Source organism: Ambystoma mexicanum, chromosome 2p (genome assembly GCF_040938575.1).
Source record: "Ambystoma mexicanum isolate Mex_15411 chromosome 2p, UKY_AmexF1_1, whole genome shotgun sequence".
Taxonomy (NCBI): Eukaryota; Metazoa; Chordata; class Amphibia; order Caudata; family Ambystomatidae; genus Ambystoma; species Ambystoma mexicanum.
Genome location: NC_090923.1, coordinates 455,339,531 through 455,358,834, shown reverse-complemented (window position 1 = coordinate 455,358,834; position 19,304 = coordinate 455,339,531). Strand labels below are relative to the sequence as shown.

The following is a 19,304-nucleotide window of genomic DNA, read 5'->3' as shown; positions in this document are numbered from 1 at the left end:
AGTATCATTGGTTAGAAGGGAGGAGCACATATAGTTCTTCATGGGCCGGCTCCACGGAATTGGCAGATGACTTGGCGGGAGGTTGGACATCACGTGATTCAGCTGGGCCAGTTCGTGCAAGGTGAAGGTTAGGCCAGGTTGGAGAAGCGGCTGGACCTCACTAGTTAATCTATACACTTATTCTAGACATGCAATAAACAATGAACATCAACATACCTTTGAATAAATCTTAGAGAGCTGTAAATTACACATACATGTTTGTATTGTCATACATTGGGTCATTCATAAGGTGAGGGGTGCAGGGGTCTTGCCTTCTGTGATAACCTGGGCACTGGGCTGGTCTGGCACATCACAGCGAGGAGGGGAGTGGAGTGGCACATGTTAGTTTAGGACAGGATATACCGTGACAGGGGTCTGGGTTTATTGGGGGCACTCAGGGGTGGTCAGCACAGTGGGGGCACATTTCTGTTACATCAAAAGAATACCTTAGGAGGGCACAGGGTTACACAAGCAGTGATTTTCCAGCAGCAAGGGTTAGGGATGCAGCAGCAGGTTTGTGACGATGGATGAGCTACAAGTCATGGTTCAGACCGGTTCACACACAGGACAGTGATCTCAGAGGAAGAATGATAAGATACATAGTTTTAATTGTACAAGTTAGCTTCAGCGCATCTGTGTGAAAGGGACTTGGGCTGCGCAGAAAAAAGTTGTGGGTGGTTGGTGCTTGCTGTGCGCGGCGCTGCTGAGGGGAGAGGAGACTTCGTAGTGCCGAATTGCGGCCTAGTCCAAAGATGGAGTCGAATGCACACAAAATGGAGTCCAAGTGTGTCTTGCAATAGCCCCATCTCTTCTTCTGCCTAGGCCTTATTCCTCATAGCTGCAGAATGGCAATGGAGGTGTCCCTCACTAGTGCAAGAGCAAGTGGTTCATTTGGCATAGAATGTATGTAGGGGCTAAATCCCCCCTTCTTTCCTTACACCCCTAATGGTGAAATGTCATCTGGCCTTATGAGGACTGCCTGCAAACAGTAAATATTCATCCCAACCTCTGCCTGAATGCCTATGCTTTCTGATGTGCATGCCACTTTCTCTGTTGGAGGTTTCTCAAGTGTAAATGACCACAGAACGGAAATCATAACAGAATGCATTGAAGCACACAGATTGAATGCAACATATCTGTACCTCATGAATTCAGCACATTGTGCATATTATCAGACTACTGGGCCCCTCAATTCATATGGCATCCACACCGATAACATTTCTTGCCAGAAATCCCCCATATACTGAGAACTGTAGCAATGTACATTTTTGGTGCATTATCTCTATCTAGTGTGTTCTCCCCATGCACTCAAACCTATAATGACCGTACAATTAAGCCATACCAGCAATGTCAAAGTAACATACAGGTAGTGACCTACGCATGGGGCATAAAACATCAAATGCACATCCTAACATCCCTCTGCCATGGCATGCATGACTGCTCTCTAGCATATCAAGCACTGAAAGCAGACTTACATAGCTCATGATTGCATGTGAGCTAATGCAAACACTAATGAGCCTTATTTAATGATACAGGCCTATAGACATGCAGGACACAAGACTCAGGCGACTATGGAAAGCTGCATAAGTACCAGGCATGTGTTACCTGATGATGTCAACATATTACAGCTCACTGTTTGACACCTAAAAATTGTGACCTTGGCATCCCATGCATGATCACAAACAACCATGGTGTGCATTAGCCACACATACATCAACGTACTATACATTGTCACAAATGCAATGAAAAGGTTGTCCCCAAAGAAAGCATGCAGTCATTTAACCCAAAAGATAGATGCACCTTGGTGTCAGTTCCTCCCATGATGACTACCTGCTCAGTGGAAATTACTCCACTGACTACCTCATCCATTGGCCTCAACACCTCTTTATGGGAGGGTACTTACCCAGTGACCTAAGCAGATCTTTTATTCCTCCCCAACATTTCCTTGTTATGCTGACTCCGATCCATCATATGCTTCTGCTACCCCTTGGAAGTTCGATTTTCCACTCCATGTACATTGATCTGATCTGTCACCTTCTGCCAAAGGTCAGCATTTTATATTTATAATTGTTCTTGTAACACGCGGTTCTAAAACAGGATCAGGATTCAAACCTGTGTTGTGCTGCCTTGTCTTGCTTCCAAGACAAGCACATTTTCCTTGAGGTATCCCCTCTCAGTGTTTTGTCAAAACATGATGCTGAACTATAAAGGTCAACACGATGTCCCCCTGCAAAAACCTTCCAGATCACACGTTCCGCATGAGTGAACCTCTTTTTCCTAGGTGACCCTTTGCCCTTCTGTGGCTGTCCCCTCTCACTCATGACATATTGAGTGTGTTCTGTCTTGATCTATACAGCAAGAGTGGCCTCTGACTTGGACATGAATACCCTGATGGCAAGTGTGGAACGAATACTACATCCAGGTATGTGCCTCACTACTGCATCAGAAAAGTGTGCCAAAAGTGCACTTGTGGCACCATGGAGAACATTAAGAAGTGCTGTAATTATCCAGAGTCAGAAAATGGCAGCCATTGTTGTGGGATCCAGTCTCAATGTCCATTCTTGTGCTCACCATCAGGTGACACCATTGCAGGTCTTGAACCGTGAGAAGATGAAATAATGCTTCATGTCCAGGTCCTTGAACTGCAAGCCCATATCCTAGCTGCTGGTAGGTACTACAAGGAGACCATGGCAAACAATGTTCCAAAGTCATGGATGAAACAACATGATTGCCTCTGGGAGATATGTCTGCCTCCGACTAAGAGGTCTGAGTGCCCACAGTATGTAATATGTGTCCTTAAAGGCCACCGCATCCACCTTATGCTACACATAGGTCTGGAGGCACCACAGAGGGCATGTGTACATCTGGCCAGACAGTGAATGGAATCTCCTTCTGCTGCCAAACACAAGTGACACCATGATGGCACTCAGAGTATGTACAATGTGAGTGCAGGTTACATTCAGAGGGACACATCTCACAGTATACGCCTTGCAATATGCATACTTCAGTCAAAGTGTGCATATTTCCCTACCTTTCCTTGTACTCTTGTCTGTCTACCCTATCTCCCAGTATCTCCCGCTGTCTGGTCACTTGGCACTCCATTGGCACAGTCCTGGAGTGGCTCTATCCTGCCCACAGCCAGCCATCGCCTGTGACTCCCTGACACTGGAATTTTACAATCAACTCCCCAGGCCACCTTGTCTTCCTCATCTCGACACCAACACCCCCATCTGTTTATTGCAGCCACCCCTACCAGCCTAACATTCACAATGGCAGACACATCATCTGACCCAGCCAAAGCAATGATACTGAGGGCTGTTTCCTTCTGTTGTTCCAAATTTGACATCCTGGGTAACTAGGTCCTGAACAATTACAAGTCCCTTGTGAGCAGAGAGATGAAGCTTGGGGCCAAGGCATATCAAAGGATATGGGAGTGCAGTATGGCTGCTGCCAATGTTTAGGAGGTGGCAGTCTTTAGCATGGAGAAAATAAAGAAGTACCGTGATTATCCAGCGTCAGAAAATGGCAGCCATTGTGGTAGGATCCAGTCTCAAAGTCCATTCTTGTGGCCATCATCAGGTGACACATTGCAGGTCTGGAGCCGTGAGAAGATGGCCCTTGACCTGCAAGCCCATAGCCAAGATGCTGGTAGGTACTGAAAGGGGACCATGGCAATCAATGTCCCAAAGGAATGGAAGACACAACATAAATGCCTCTGGGGGATATTTCTGCCTTCCACTAATACGTCTGGGTGGCCACAGTAAGTAGTATGTTTCTTTATAGGCCGCCAAATCAACTTTATGGTATATATAGGCCTGGAGGCACCACAGATGGCATGTGTACATCTGGCCACACAGTGAATAGAATCTAATTTTTTTGTTAAACAGATATGTACATGTGACGTGTGCCATCATATGTGTGATGCTTTGACTGGTGTAAGGACATGTTGTTTTCGTATCTGCATAGAGGACAATGCTCTTATTGTGTCTAACGTTTACATGGTTGGGATGCAGCTCATTGTCGGTATGGGGAATGTGATTGGAGGGATGCAAAATCCTCATGGACTATGACGGCAGGGCCTGCAGATTTTTGCCTTTGGAATTGGCATCGAACTCAAGTGGATTGGCATGTTTTTCAAGTGTCAGGGAACATGAGGTTTTTGTGAGAATAGGTGATGCAGGGGCTATGCGTCTGAGCTGTGTGGGGGACTCAAGGCAAACACACCTGTTTTACAAACAACATTCTCAGCCATCCCATCTTTTCGATTGCAGGATGGACATGCTTGAGTCTGTGATCTTAGTGCTTATCTGCCATGCGATGTGTCTATTACACTGTCCCTGCAGTGAGGCCTTTCTTACCTGCATTTGTTTCAACCATGATGTACACAGATCAGGTACACAGAAGTCTGCATAACCACATGTCACAGTTCTCTGCAGAAACATGGCGATATGTGTTAATAGAGACAGCGATGTAGCTTATGATCTTGTGTTGTCTCTGCTGAAGAGGGATCATCATCTGGAGGTCCATATGGAGATAGACAAGGCTAAATCCAGTGAGGCAGTGGTGGGGGAAGCATCGATTTTTGGAAATCTGGGGAAGTGCAAAAGTCTACCACTGCAATTGGATTCACTGGAGGGCAGACTTCGGTGGATGTTCAGTCAAACGATGGGTGTCTCTCTCTCTACAGCAGATCATCCTTGTGATGGGATGACGAGTGCCAGAGATGGATTGCCAGGCAGCAGAAGTTGTTTCATCAGAGAAGGGCCGAAATCCCAAATATGTAATTCCGAATAGTCCATTTGTGTTTGATCATCTATGGCCAGATTACAGATGCTTTGCTCCGATGAACTGTATTAGCACTAGGGTAAAGCTGCCTGATTTCTAAAAACACTGTGACATATTAGAAAATCACTCCACCATGACAAGCACAGTTTGTCATGGAATAAGCACCAGGGAAAAACATATGTGTACTGAATTGTTTGCGCCAGGACGAAGTTTTCCCTGGTGCTAATACTGAATCAAAAATGGTTCGTTATGCGCTAGTGCAGTTTTTGCCATGGCCTTTATACTATGCCAAACTGAACCCATCATGGCGAAATGTTTTTAAAAAATATGTTGCAGTGTTTTAGGAAATGGGCAACGTTCCTGTAATCTTTCCACTGGAGTGAATTGCAGGAGGCCAGGCACAGGGTGCACACACAGGTGCTAGTGATGTGCGCCAGTATGAGGAGGAGAGGCATGCATGAAGGGCTGTTTGCTGTGCTTTAACCATTGCTATGGCCCGGGCTAAGGCATCCCTTCGGAATGATCCCCTTAGGGCTGCAGAAATCATTTAGGGCCAGAGGAAGCTGGCAATTGAGGACAACCCAGATGGAAGTTAAAGCAAGACAGGGAGAGGCAAAGCATGGGTCTCAGTTGCATTGGCCCGGAAAATAGAGGAACTAGTTGCAGGGGACAGGGAACTATGAGGTGTTGTGGGATGAGCAATGTTTGTAGTTGGAGAGTGCTGTGTTTATTTTATGAAAACGATCAGTGATCCTTCAGAGACATATTATTTGTGTTCCATGTTTGTTTTCAAGTTTGAACCATTTAATTACAGTCTCATCAGTTTTATACACTACTATGATGTACTCTTATTAAGCCTATAATGCCTTGCATACTGGCATATGGGTGGATAAGGGGGCACTGACCATGTGTCCATGTATACGCTGCATCAAGCGCATTTCTGTGAATTAACATGGTCCACAGGCGTATGATACTATGCACATGCATGTCTCAAGGTGTTGTAGGTGCTGTATTGAGTTGTGGTTATAGTTGTGTGAACATGTCAAATATTTTCCCTTTTCCTCACTTTGGGCCGCACTGAATATATGCCCCAGATGACCTGCTTCCCGCAGACACAGCAATATTTACGAGTACCCCCTTCATCATGAGGGTTCGAGTCCCCTCATGATTACATGCAATTTGCATTTTGCCCTTCTGTGGTTCACCTTTTGAGTTTAACTCTCACGAATTGTCAATTCTGGATGCGGGTCATGCAGTATAGTCCATTCTAATTTGTCCCCAATAGGTGGTAACAATTTCATGTTTGGTGATCTTGTGGCTTGCATTGAGTCAGCATTGAGTCAGCAAATGTGCATGGCTATGTAGCAGGGTGTGATGGCATGACGTGTACGGTTGTGGCAGGAGTCACGTGCTGGTTTATTCATGTATGGGGTGTCCTTGCATAGATGATAGGGCTTGGCACCTGCTGTTCAGCTAGTATTTGACTGAGGTATTGCATTATGTGCTGGTTGCATGCTCATGGTTGCTTTTGAGGAATAAATTGCATAGGGCCAATGGTGGGGAAACTATGAGGAGGTTTGGCAGGTTGAGGCCACATAGATTGTCATGCGTACAACTCGTTTTGTGTTCATGTGCCAATTATATCCAATTATATCCAATTCCATTCTCAGATATGTTTGATGCATGATTGGTAATAGCTCAGTTTCTATTTGGGGGTTGTGCCTGTATTCATCTGGCCTCCCATTTGCAGTTTGGTTGAATGGGAGCTTCTCATGGGTGTTCTTTTCCTGATCTTAGTCTGAGGCAGTATTTTTGGGTCTTCCTCCTGTCTTGTATATATGCAGGCCATATTCTATTGCTGAATTTGGTCATATTGCTGGGGCTTTTGTGTGCATTCGCCTGCACAATAGTGACCTGTGTGGCGCTGTGTGGTATGTGGATTTGTGATCACTGTACCCATGTTTCTGCAGGGTGAGTGAAGCACATTTGTCCGTCTTGTCATCTTGGTATGTGGTGTGCTGGCATACCTAGGTGTGAACATGATGGCAGACAATTGCTTTAATCGTGGTCGGTGATGGTTGTGATATGGGCAGGAACACAGCATTTGTGTTTTTACATTGCCAGCTCCAGGGGGATGATGCAGATCCAAATGTCAGTTGGCAGTTGGATGTTGTGTGACCACAAGTTTGGTCTAGTTCCAGAATTTCCATTTGGTCCATTAGCGCTATCTGTTATTAGGGGTGTTGTGTGCAATGTAATTTGTGTGATGGTCATAGTGTTGTTGGTTGGGTGCTGTCACACTTTGCATGCCCTCATTCTGGCAAGTAGTATCAGTGCCTTCCACTGTGGAAGCCGTTATGTGGTTTTGCACCCCACAATGGCTGCATTGTTTGGTGGTTCCCCACCACAGGATTTGCCTGGGCAGAGGGAGAGTTGTCAGTACACACTATATTCACGCCCACTCTTCCAGCCACCTGATTGGCTGAGCGCCCCTTCCCCAGGTCAACATCGAGTATCATGCCCTTCCTCTGCATCTAACAAAATGATCTCACTTTTGCATTTCCTTGACCAACAAAATTAGTGACATAGACAAGTAAAGCATTGTCATCTATTTTGATGTGTAATGTTTAATCAAAATTGTATTTTCACATCATTTTTATGGAGCAGAATTAGTACAACTCAAGTAAATAACGTTCACTTCATTTGATGATTATTATTTCCTCCAGCAAACAGTGGAACATAATATATATTAGAACCTGGACAACCTGTTCTATATCTGTGAAAGTTCTGCATAGATAAAGAACACTAAAATAGATCAAACTGGCCACCATTGCAGGTCTTTATGCCAGCATTAGCATGCTGGTGATATAAATGCTGGTTGCTGAATTCCTGTTCACCACCCTTTGAGGATGATAATGGGCAAGGAGGAAGAGGGTGGGGGAATAGAAAGGTACGGGTTTCCGGGTAAACCATATAAAAACATGCATATTGGCATGCCAAGGTTGCCATTTTACTGCCAGTATTGATATGCCTAAATTCAATTTTGAAAAACAACTCAAGGGCCCTGTCATGGTTGTAAATACACACGCATAAATCCTTACAATGATTGAAGAAAGTATGAATGGATCCCATTTGAAGAAGATGGGATCTGCTACCAATAGAACTTTCACAAAGATTGTATACTTTTATTTTGTATTGCAGAAGACCATTGCAAGAGTGATAAACAGTCAGAGGGAACATCCGTGACTGTGAATACTGCTATGCCGGAAAGAGCATCAGAATGCCAGGCTGAAGAGGCGCCATTGATAGAGGACCAAAACGAGAGGAAACTGTCAGAATGCACGACTTCATCGTCACATTTTGATAAAGGCTGCACACAGTTGACCTACAGAGGAAAGAAAATGTTGTCTCATCACAAAAGTACTGAAGGTATATCATGCTTTGAAATGTGTTTATCTTCCAAACTACAAAGGGTACAAACCAATAGATAATGATGGAATACAGTGCCCTGAGTAGCCCACATGTATTACCTGTTGCAGACCTCATGCATTGTTTGTGCATCTTTCTAAAGCAGACAATGTATTGATTTGATGTATTGAATTATTGTTTGCTTGTTAGGTGCTTATACAATAAGAAAATACTGTTTGAAAGCGCCCACAGGGCAAGGGAGGGAGCCGGAGTGGGAAATACATTAAAACACAACACAATAATAAGAGCAGTAGGGGAAGAGGAAAAAGTGGATGAACCTGCTATGCCTTTTTAGTATTCAGAACGTGCAAGTGCAGCAAGGAAGAAGGCAGGGGGTCAGTGCTGTGAAGTCTGAGCTCATGACTGAGCCACAGATGCAGTGCTAGGAATGTTGACTGCTACACGGCATGCAGCGGCGAGGGGTGTAGGTGCGAGCGACTAGAGTGGAGGGTGTAAGTGCAAGCGCAGATAGACAGGAGCTGGATCGATTGGGTGCAGCAGGTCAGGGCCCCCTAGGATGCATAAGGGCTTGGGACACCAACACAGCAACTGTGCGATTAGCAGGGGACAGAGAAGGGAAGGAGGTAAACAGGAGAGTCTTAAGGTGCTTCGGAATTTAAGAAGATCCTGCTCAAGGCGCTTAGAGAGGAGGAGGCTGTTCCATAGGAGGTAGCCAACTGAGGAAAGCGAACAACCACCTGCCCTCTGTTTAGCAAAATGTTTTAACACAGAGAGTTAGAAACAGAGGAGCGTAGTGGTCTAGAGGGGGAGTATTTAATAAGATAAAGTTGACGATGGTGTGGTTCCTGGGTCCAGACCGCCTTGTGGATGATGCAGAGGGATTTGAATTTAATTTGTGCAGCAACCGGGAGCCAGTGAAGAATCTTTAGCACAGGGGAGATGGAATCCCTGGGCTTAAGGCCAAGGATAAGTCTTGCCGCCCTATTCTGGATTAGCTGGAGGGGTTGCCTAGTGGAAGATGGTAGATTCAAGAGGAGGCAGTTGCAATAGTCAAGCCTAGAGAGAACCAAGACTTGGGCTACATTGAGCCTCTGGGGGAAAGTGAGAAAAGGGAGAATTCCTTTGAGAAGGAAGAGCTGAAAATGGGACTTCTTGGCAATGTCCTGAGTGTGAGGGAGGAAGGAGAGAGAGGAGTTGAAGATGATGCCAATGTTTCCGGCTTCAGAAGAGATTGCAGTGGGAGAGCCCAATGAGGAAGGCCATAGTGAAGGGAAGGTTGAGGGAGCAGGGGTACTGATGGGAAGGATCTCAATTTTACAGGCATTGAGGCACAGATCATTGGTGGTGCACCAGGACTGGATGGCAGATGGGCAGTCAGGGATGATGGAGGGTGCGAAAAGGGTCACCACGGAGTTTGAAAAAGAGCTGTGTGTCATCTGCGTAACACTGGAGGGTGGAAGAAAAGTCAGAGATCAGGCGTGCAAGCACAGCAAGGCAGACTTTAAAGAGGATGGGGGAGAGGATAGAAACCTGGGGGACATCACAGGTGGAGCGGGAAGTAGAAGAGGAGAAAGTTCCCAGGATGACTTGGGAAGAGCAGTCAGTGAACATACAGAGGGGACTTCTGTCTTTTAAAGGGTTAGCTTTTGCATGAGACCTATAAAAAAGTACACACACCTGAAATCTTGTAGAGTAACTAAAAACACGGTTGATCATTTAAAGCCATAACACTGTTTACACCTTCAAAGTTCCCGCAAACTGTTCACGTGGGCATCAGTTCTTTTTAAAAATGAACGGTTAGCATATTCCTTTTTAGGGAGAATTCTCCAGAATGGCTAATTTCCCTTAACTACTAAGTCCCTCAGCAGCTTTGCTGGATTTCTAGGATTTATTTTTTTCACCTGGTAAGAGGGTGAGCCTTTTTTCCCACTCTTACATGTGTATTGCTGTGCGTGTTTAACATTTTTGTGTTCATAGACTGTGGAGCTTCACCTACTCCATAGATATCATCTTTTTACTGTGTGTTACACAGCACCTTTAGGGCAGTGACACAGGGTTGTCTTTTTCAGACTTCCCACTTAAACTCCATTTTCTGGGACTGACTGCTGTCTCCCAGAACATGTAAAGTTGCCATTGACTTTATTAGTCTTTTTAAATTCACAGACCCAGTACAAACTATCTTCAATAGAGTACTGGAAAGGGTTAATAGTTATCCCCTTTTATCTGTTTCTCATGGAACATTATTTCATTCCCCTTACTTTAAGATTTGGCTCGTGGCAGTAGTATCTACCTTATTTTTCCTACTGTGGTCTATTTAAATAGCCTTGGTACTGTTTTAGGCTAAGTTAGTAACATTGAAATTAAATCCCCTGGACCCCATTTACTTTTATTTGGTTCCGGCTGGGTTAATTCACCATTTCTTTTTGTAAACCTATTTCTCGTGTTTTACTCTACGCGCCAAACCAGGTTTGGTTCCTTTGTTTGCCGTCCATTGGCAGGCTTCTGCACAGAAGCCCTCCATAGGCGCCTGCATGTCTGAGGGGGACAGGATGTGAGGGAGGGGTTTGAGACTCCCTGCACAGGTTCTCCTTGGAGTCCCGTGTCGCACTCTGTATCATTGGCTGTGGTGACTGTCCCGCCAGGACAGCCACCCTGCTGTGTGATTGACAGCCAGGCTGTGTGAATGGGGGAAAACTGCATAAAAAGCAGATCTCTGGGGCTGACAAGGCAGAGTCAACACTGGATCGAGAGAACGAAAGAGAAGCTGACAGAAGAGGACTTCTACCATGACTGAACCTCCCGGTGAAGCCCTGCTGCGGGTCCGAATCTCCAAACTTCGACGACAGGGAAGATCTGCAAGGAATCTTCTCCCCTTGAGCTGGTGGGACCAACCAGTTCTCCAAACTACAAGGCAGACCTCCCTCCTCTGGTCGAATTTGCTGTGCACAGCTACAGTGAACCGGATAGCCAGGAGGACCGGACCCTGCTTGGGTTTTAAGGAGCGCACCTTTTATTCCTTGTTTTGCTCCGCTAATAGTTTCTTCCCTGGGCAGTGCAGGACCCTCCAGTCTTCCTTCTTCTTGTCAGTCCGACAGTCGCTTCAGGAACCATGAGCCTGTAGGATCTGTCAGGAAAATCTGCCTCAGCTACAGCATTCTTCTGCTCTGAAGGTACTGTGCTAATCCGGTTGTTCGTTCCGTCCGACCGCAGTGAAAGTGTTTGAAATCTTTCGCCAATCTGAGGGCTTGTCCTTCTCTATTCTTCAAAGTAACTTTTCTTCCGACCAACTTCATTCTGAACTCTTGGCAAAGACTTAACTGTGAACTACTCTGAACTGTGTGATCCTCTGCAAAGACTCTGGTCCATTGACTTTGGCTCAGGCCTCTTGATTTGATTTCCTCACCGTAGTAGCCTGAAGTGGGAGAATGGGACAAAAGACTCCCCCCAATCCCCTCGCGCCCCTGGCCTAGAGGATCGCGACCCAGACACCCGCCACGAGATGAATTTGCCTATCTACCAGACGACCAAATACCCTGGTTCAGGAACATACGGATGTGCCCACCAGCCTGCCCACCAGCCTGCCCTGCTCAAGCCGACACCTGCGGCATGGATGAACTCGACTGAACCATTCAACAGTAAATAAACACATCGTTAGAGATGCCATGACGACCTAGCCAACGGTTAGAACACCCGTGCAACCATGCACACTGGACACTCCCACACCAATCCACACGAAGAACGTATTCAGTGCTATGACGTAGGTGACGGACACACCCACTGACGCACATCTTTATTATTTTTCACATAGGTTTTTCAAAATGCAGAAACGCAAGACGCACAAAGCACTCATCTAAAATGCGTGCTGACGCTTCTCCTAACCCATGCATTGTGATGAAAAATACAACGAAGACATGATACTGGATATGAAGCAATATGATACCGTAACTTAAAGTGCCGTACATCAAACATCCCCACCTATGCACCAGGCCCAAGTAGGCCGCAAACAAGAGCCTCCACGAACATTGAACGAACAAAAGTACAATTGCTGACCCTGCAGAATGAGCCCAGCGAGAACTGACAGCCAAGGGGGCAATGTTGCAACTCGCATGCCACAAGCCGAAGCCAAGGTCACACCTGCAAACTAAGCCAGACACGCAGAGGCAAATACAACTTTAAATGTGCAGAATTCTGCCTCAACCACGGTCTCTCCTCACGTAACCAAGCCGAACCTGACAGGGTGCCAGACCCAGGAGGGAGAAGTCGCCTGGGTCCCACGTTTGAGACACAGGCTGCAACAATGAAATGACCCAATGGACACCTACAGCGGTGGGAATAGTTTGCTCTCAAGCATATGAGCAAATCCACGCATTGTCTGCATAAACACATAGTTACATATTGTTGCAAATGACAGGTACACCGCGAGCTGGGAACAACAATGGTCCCAGGCTGGGGGGCTCGCGAGTGGACCAATCAGAACATGGGGCACTCATCACTGACGCCATTAACATTAGCCAATCATCAGGGGTCTTCGTGTAACAATTTTTATGTATCTAATAGAAGGGACAACCCAAGTATACCACCTGACTGACCCTTAACCACTAACAACGTTCTCTATATGTATGCTATACTAACCCTACCACTCGAGGAACCAATCCAGAGTGGCAATAGGTTTTTTTGCTAACTTTCCCAGGTGACGCAAGTAGCGCGTCATACTGAAGCAAAAGGGGCCTGCGAGCCCCACGAATTTCGAGAGTCAGGACGGACGCGTACGATCCTAGACCCATCCCTGCCGTTGTTCAATAAACAGCAGAAACACCTTGCTTCTTGTGCGTGTGTCTCATACTCATTTTTGGGACACTCGGGAGGAGTTGGGACCTCCCAGCCCGGAGGTCCGCGGACGGCCCAGCCGACCCCGGGAGAATTTCCCCCCGACAAGTTGGAGGCACCGCTGAGATCTTTTTAAATCTTCTTTTATTTTTTTTTCCGAGTGCTCTCGTTGCGAGGAGGCCCGGCGGTGCGGCCCCCTCTGCCACTGCCCCCTTTTGAGGACCACAGCGCAATCCGGATATTGGCCTTCGGGAGCCTGTTGAGAAGTATCCCGCCCGCGGTTGGCGAGTGTCCAGACGTGGTCCAGACTAGGGGAGGTGGCGAGCCGCTTGGAGGGGTGCACGCAGTCGAGCGGCCCCGCATCAAGAGAACTTGGTGAGTATGCCACACCAAACAAGCAATGTGAAATTGTGAGGGAGGGGGGAGGAATAGAATACGGGAGGTGGGAGGTGTTACACAGGTGCGCGGCAAAGGTTTGATAAATTAGTGTTGACGGTGAAGTGAATGGTAGCTGGACAAGTGCGAGAGCAGTTCGCTATGTTACGAAAAAGGTGGGGGCAGAGCACGAAAACATCACGTGCGGCCGCTCGTAGACACTGATTGGCCTAGGTCGCGACCACCTGTAAGGGCGTGTGTATGTGTGCGGTTTCCTACGATTTGGTGATTATTGATCAATGAGTAGATGAGGATCCCTATTGATCGAGCAGAAAACTCGATAGATAGATGACGTTTCCATGTAGGCGGTAGCTAGCTGGTTGCCTAATACGGAAGATAATTGGCTGGTTAAGCCCTCCTGTCGAGGGGCGTATCACACGCAAGGCGACGCAGCGTGCGCAGTCTGATTATATTGTTGATTACCTTGTTCCAGGTGTGACAAGAGGACAGCTGTGGGGTTAACGGGGGTAGATTGCAAACTTATTTCAAACTTTTAAAAAACATGTAAAGAACTTACCGGTAGTTTTGGAAGAGGTCGGTGACGTCACCAGTAGGGCTTTCATAGGATATCTCGAACACAAGGCATTTTTTGGAGAGTGGTGGGGAAGAGAATAATGGTAAGGGAGTGGAGACGGAGATAAACAGCAACGATTAGATTGGGGCAAGGTGAAGAGAGGGACGTGGCCGCGCACGGAGAACGCCGGCCACGACAAGTGAAGAGGGAGGAGGAGGGGTGAAATAAAGTGGGACAGCTGTATAAGAATGTCACACAGGGCACGCAGCCGCAGGGGGCTACGTGCGCCTCGGCCATAGGGGGCCGTAACGGTGTTCGGTGAAGGAAGAAAAGAGAGAAAAGAATATATAAATGCAAATGCTAAATTTTACTATTTTCTTTTAGCGGACAATCGCAAGTCCCCAAAATTACGGGGCCAGGTAAAAGATCTGAAATTGTATAGCGTTCATTATTAGCAAGATAACCGCTACCATACAGAGGGAGGATAACAAACTAGTGCTACTATGTCATACGGGACAGGTTCGGGAGGGTGGGGGAACACCCTCACTACCCCGCTACATCACATATGTAAAACACTGTCACCCCATAGGGAGAAACTGATGAAATACAGCATAGAATGGACACAGGGGACGGACAACAAAATGACAACACCATGGCCGCCTAATGGCAGTTTCGACCCATATACCCAACACTCACTATTAACCCATCTGCATAACACATACAAGGGGAAGAAATTGACACACCACGTGGAGGTGTTCAACTTATGGAGAATGTTCCAGGGGTCCCGACCAGGACCAAACGGAATGTTCACTGTGGGGGAAACAAAGGAAGAGAAGAAGATTAAGGAGGAAGAAGAGAATGGGGAAAAAGAGAGTGAAGCCACACAGTGCACGGGGAACGGACACGAGGGAGGAGAAAAAAGTAGCAACCTAAACGAAAAAGAAATAAAAAAGGAACAGAGCGACGACATGCCCCTAGCGAAGGTAGTGAAAAAAGAGGAAGGGGGGTTATATCCTTTAACGGAACTAAGAGAAATAGTGAGAGAACAATTAAGGGCGGCTGAGGGGTGCTCGAACCCGGCATACAGCCCACCACCATATACAGCTACAGGTGGCCACACGGGAGGGGAGCAGACAAGTACGGCCAGGCCAACTTATACGAAGGTGCCCGCAGGTGAGGGGAGGACTAGCGAAGAACAAATCGCAGCAATAGGACATGATGAGTGGGTAGCTGTGCGGGTATTATTAAAATTACGAGGTTCATTAACAGGAGAAGAGAAGGAGATAGTAAGGAAAATGGACGAGGATAATGAGAGAAAGAGCGAGATGAAAGGGGAAGGGGGGAAAAGAAAGGAGGAAGAGCTGTCACCAAAAAAGGACGAGATTTGGAGGAACGATTAGCAGAATTAAGGAATGAGCAAAATGCCCTGATCAAGCAGCTTGAGAGGGAGGAAAGAGAGAGAGCACAGGAAAGGAAAGAAAGTAAGAATGAGTTGGAAAAAATGAGGGAACGAACTGAGGAGTGAAAGAGAGAAGCTGAAAGGGTAAAGGCAGTAGCAGAAAGAGTATCCCGAGCAGGACAGCGCGACAAGAAAAGAGAGGAAGAAGAGAAAGAAAAAGAAATGGAAATATGGAAGCGGAAAATACTATCAGAAACGACCAAGAAATACAAAGAAGGGAGGATGATAGAAAGCATATTAGAGCGGGAAAGAGAGAGATGGGAAAGGAAGAGAGAAGAGGAAAGGATATTGGAAAAGATGAGTAGTGAAGTAACGGAGGAATTAATAAAGAAAAGAGAGGAAATAGGTAGAGAGATAGCGGAGAAAAAAGAAGGGGAAAGAGAAGATAGGAGAGGGGAGAGTGAAGTAAGGAGATATGTACGCAGAGACACAGAAGTAGCAACAACATCAGCGCAAAGGGGAACAATTGGTAAAGAAGAACAGGGATGAACGGACTTAATAGACTTAAAAACAGTAACGATTAGGGGGAAAAAGACAGATTGGGGGTTGTCGCTCCTGGATGACTTTTGTAGTGAGGAAGAAGAAGGAATGGAGAAGGAAGGAAGAAGTAGGGAAAGGGAAAGCTTAGATAAATTGTACATCACCCGGACAAACAGGGAATCACCATGGGCCTGCAGAAGAAAGGAAGAACTGGGGGGAAGTGAGGGGGAAGAGCAAGGAATGGCGGGAAGGCAGACACGTGCAGCTACACCCTCATCATCCCGTCCAACATGCTCCACCACCCCACACTCATCCCGTGCAACATGCCCACCTACACCCGCACCCGCCCCTCACAAACACACACCATATGCAGGCAGGCTTAGAGACCTCCCTGGACGCAGGCAGGAAGAACGAATACACACACCCACATTAAATAAAGGGAATGATAAAAGAAGGGGAAGAGATGGAGGAGAAACAGTTACGAGCAGGGGAAATATGGACACAACAGACGATGTAGACGACACGGAAGAAGAGGAGGGATACACGGACTCGACTCTGGGGAACCCAGGGGGTCAGACAGGACACAACCTAATGCCACTTTTGGAGAGGGGAGGGGTTAGACCACAATACGTCCATTGGAAGCATGCAGACAAGGAAAATATAAAGTGCAGGCTCCCATCATTAAGTGGAGGTGCAGGGAAATGGATATATGAAATGGAAAAACACACCGCAGGACAAAAACTGGCAGTAGGAGATGTAAAGGGCCTCCTAATATCAATATTGGGGGATGCAGCAGATGACATCTGGAAGAGAGCAGGCTTCCCCGGGGTCACAATAACAAACACATCACACGACGGAGCGCCATTCGCAAACTGCAGGCATGCATTATGGCAAGCATTAAGGGTACAATACCCAGACACATCAGACATAGGAGCGATTACTTCTCGCAAGATGCGTGAGAACGAAGATCCTGTTGATTATATCGAGGAAATTCAAGAGAAGTGGCGTATGGAAACTAGAGAACAATGGGACAAAACACCAGCAATATTCTATCATATACTAATACAAGGGCTCCCAGAAGCAGTGCAGAAACAATTGAAGAAAGTAGTGGGGATGGAAACAAAAGCATGGCCAGAAATACAACTGACGATAGTACATCATTGTAGGACATGGCAAGAAAACATTAAACAAAAGGAAGAGGATAGAAAAGCGGAAGAGGCTAAACTGGTACAGAAAAAACTTACGAAATACACGATGGAAGGTGCACTAATAACTACACCTACAACAATGACACAAAACCCCACGCAAGTAGTGGCTGCACAAGATCCCTCCCACATACAATCACCACAGATTTTAGCACAACAGCTGCCACCACTCCCACCATACACGACTAACATGGGAGAAGGATACTCAACACCAGGAGCTGGATATTATAATTATAACAGGGGAAGGGGAGGAATGATGAGGGGGAGGGGATACAGCTATAACACACAACAGCAAGGGGGAGGATTCAGAAGTTTCTACCCCACTGGGCAACCAGTATACCAGGACAATTCAGGGAGTTTTCCATGGCAGACCAGGGAACCACCGGTATGTTGGATTTGTGGATTACTAGGACACATGTCACGCACATGTAGGATGAGACCCGGCACACCAGCATGGGGAGAACAGGGACAACAAGGGCCTACAAGGGAACAGCAGGGCCACCAACAACAGCAGGCACGAGCAACCGGGAAATGTGCAGCAACAACTAGCAACACAACAACAGCCACAGACATATTCACCACCACAACAACAGGTAGCGATGACACAACAACCTCAAGTGCAGCAAATACAGCAACCCGCTCAAATTCAAGACCATAAAGTAACCTCTACCAATTCACAGCTACAGCAAACACAACTGGGAAGGGTGATGGTCCTGGGACACAACCCTTACACAGGAAGTGGTCAATCATTATACCCACAGACAGGGGCAACCCGGTCTTGCATAAGGGAAGGTAAATTTAAGATGTCAGGTGAGGCCATGAACACCCAAGGATTCTCTGGGGCTAGGGGGTTGGTTCCCTTTACTGATAACATCCCCTTATCAATAGGGGATTATGACATGTCCGTCCCGCTTTTATATTCAAGGGACTCACCAGTAAACATGCTTGGGAGAGACATAATGAGCAGGTTGAATATGGCAATCTCCTTCACGGAGGATGGCATAATTTGTTCCACTCCTGGAATAAAAATGCTCACTGCACGGCAAATTATGCAAGCATACTGTGGACAGACAGTGATTAGGGCTGAGCCAGTAGATGGCAAACTGTTCCAGTACGGAACAGACATGGCATTTGCATGGATGCCAGGAATAGAAGGAAAGATCTGGAGGAGGCCAACAGCCTATTTGTTTAGACCAGAAACACCAGCCAATGAACCAGAAGGAAAGGTGATTTCAGTGAGCATGGAGAGCATTATAGCAACTGCTGATTATGTTGCAGTACATGCCCAAGACAGGGAAGGAAGAGCATGGAGGGCAGTGATAGCCCTAGCTGAGGGATGCAGGCTCACCCAGGTGTCAGACGAGGAGCTCCTTTCAGAAGAAAAGGAAGAGGGTGAAATGGTATTTATGATGAGTGTAGATATATGGCTAAGAGTGACATACAAACAAGTAGCACAGAAAATTGCAATGGCACTTGAAGCACCCACATCCACCCCAGTTCCCTTTTTTGAGGAGGATATGGCAAAAGTTCCAACATCATTGTGGACTACTAGTCCCTATGACGTGGGGTGTATAAAAAGTATCGGGGGAGTAAGAATAAAATTGAAAAAAGGTGCAATACTCCCTCGAGTGAAACAATACCCACTATCAAAAGAGGCAGATGAGGGCATATATGAAACAATACCGGCCCTTATAAATAATGGAATATTGGTACCATAAGAATCACCATGTAACACAGCCATATATCCAGTGCGCAAAGCTAAAGGAGGGTCTTGGCGTTTCATCCAGGACCTCAGGCCCTTGAACAACATAGTGGAAGCGGAATACCCCATAGCAGCAAACCCGGCCACAATATTGTGTGGAATTCCAGCAGAGGCATCACGATTTACAGTAATTGACCTCAAGAATGCCTTTTTCTCAATACCCCTGCATCCAGATTCACAAGATCTAACAAGCTTCACATACAGAAACACAAAATGGAAACACACCAGATTGCCACAAGGGTACTGCGAGTCACCCTCAATTTTCAACAGAGTAATACAGATGGACTTGGGAAACATTGAATTGGAAAGCACAGTGTTGCAATATGTTGACGACATAATAATTTGCAGCACAAGCGAAAAAAGATGCAG

General features: G+C 46.5%; 1 protein-coding gene across 1 annotated transcript in view; it reads left to right on the top strand.

Annotated features, from left to right (window-relative positions):
• The window catches only part of MDFIC2 (MyoD family inhibitor domain containing 2), a 990,173-nt gene that overhangs the window by 803,875 nt on the left and 166,994 nt on the right, over positions 1–19,304 (top strand). Inside the window, exon 3 of the mRNA XM_069643031.1 lies at positions 8,026–8,253. Within this exon, the coding sequence (XP_069499132.1) occupies positions 8,026–8,253 (228 nt within the window). The remainder of the gene's footprint in view (positions 1–8,025; positions 8,254–19,304) is intronic.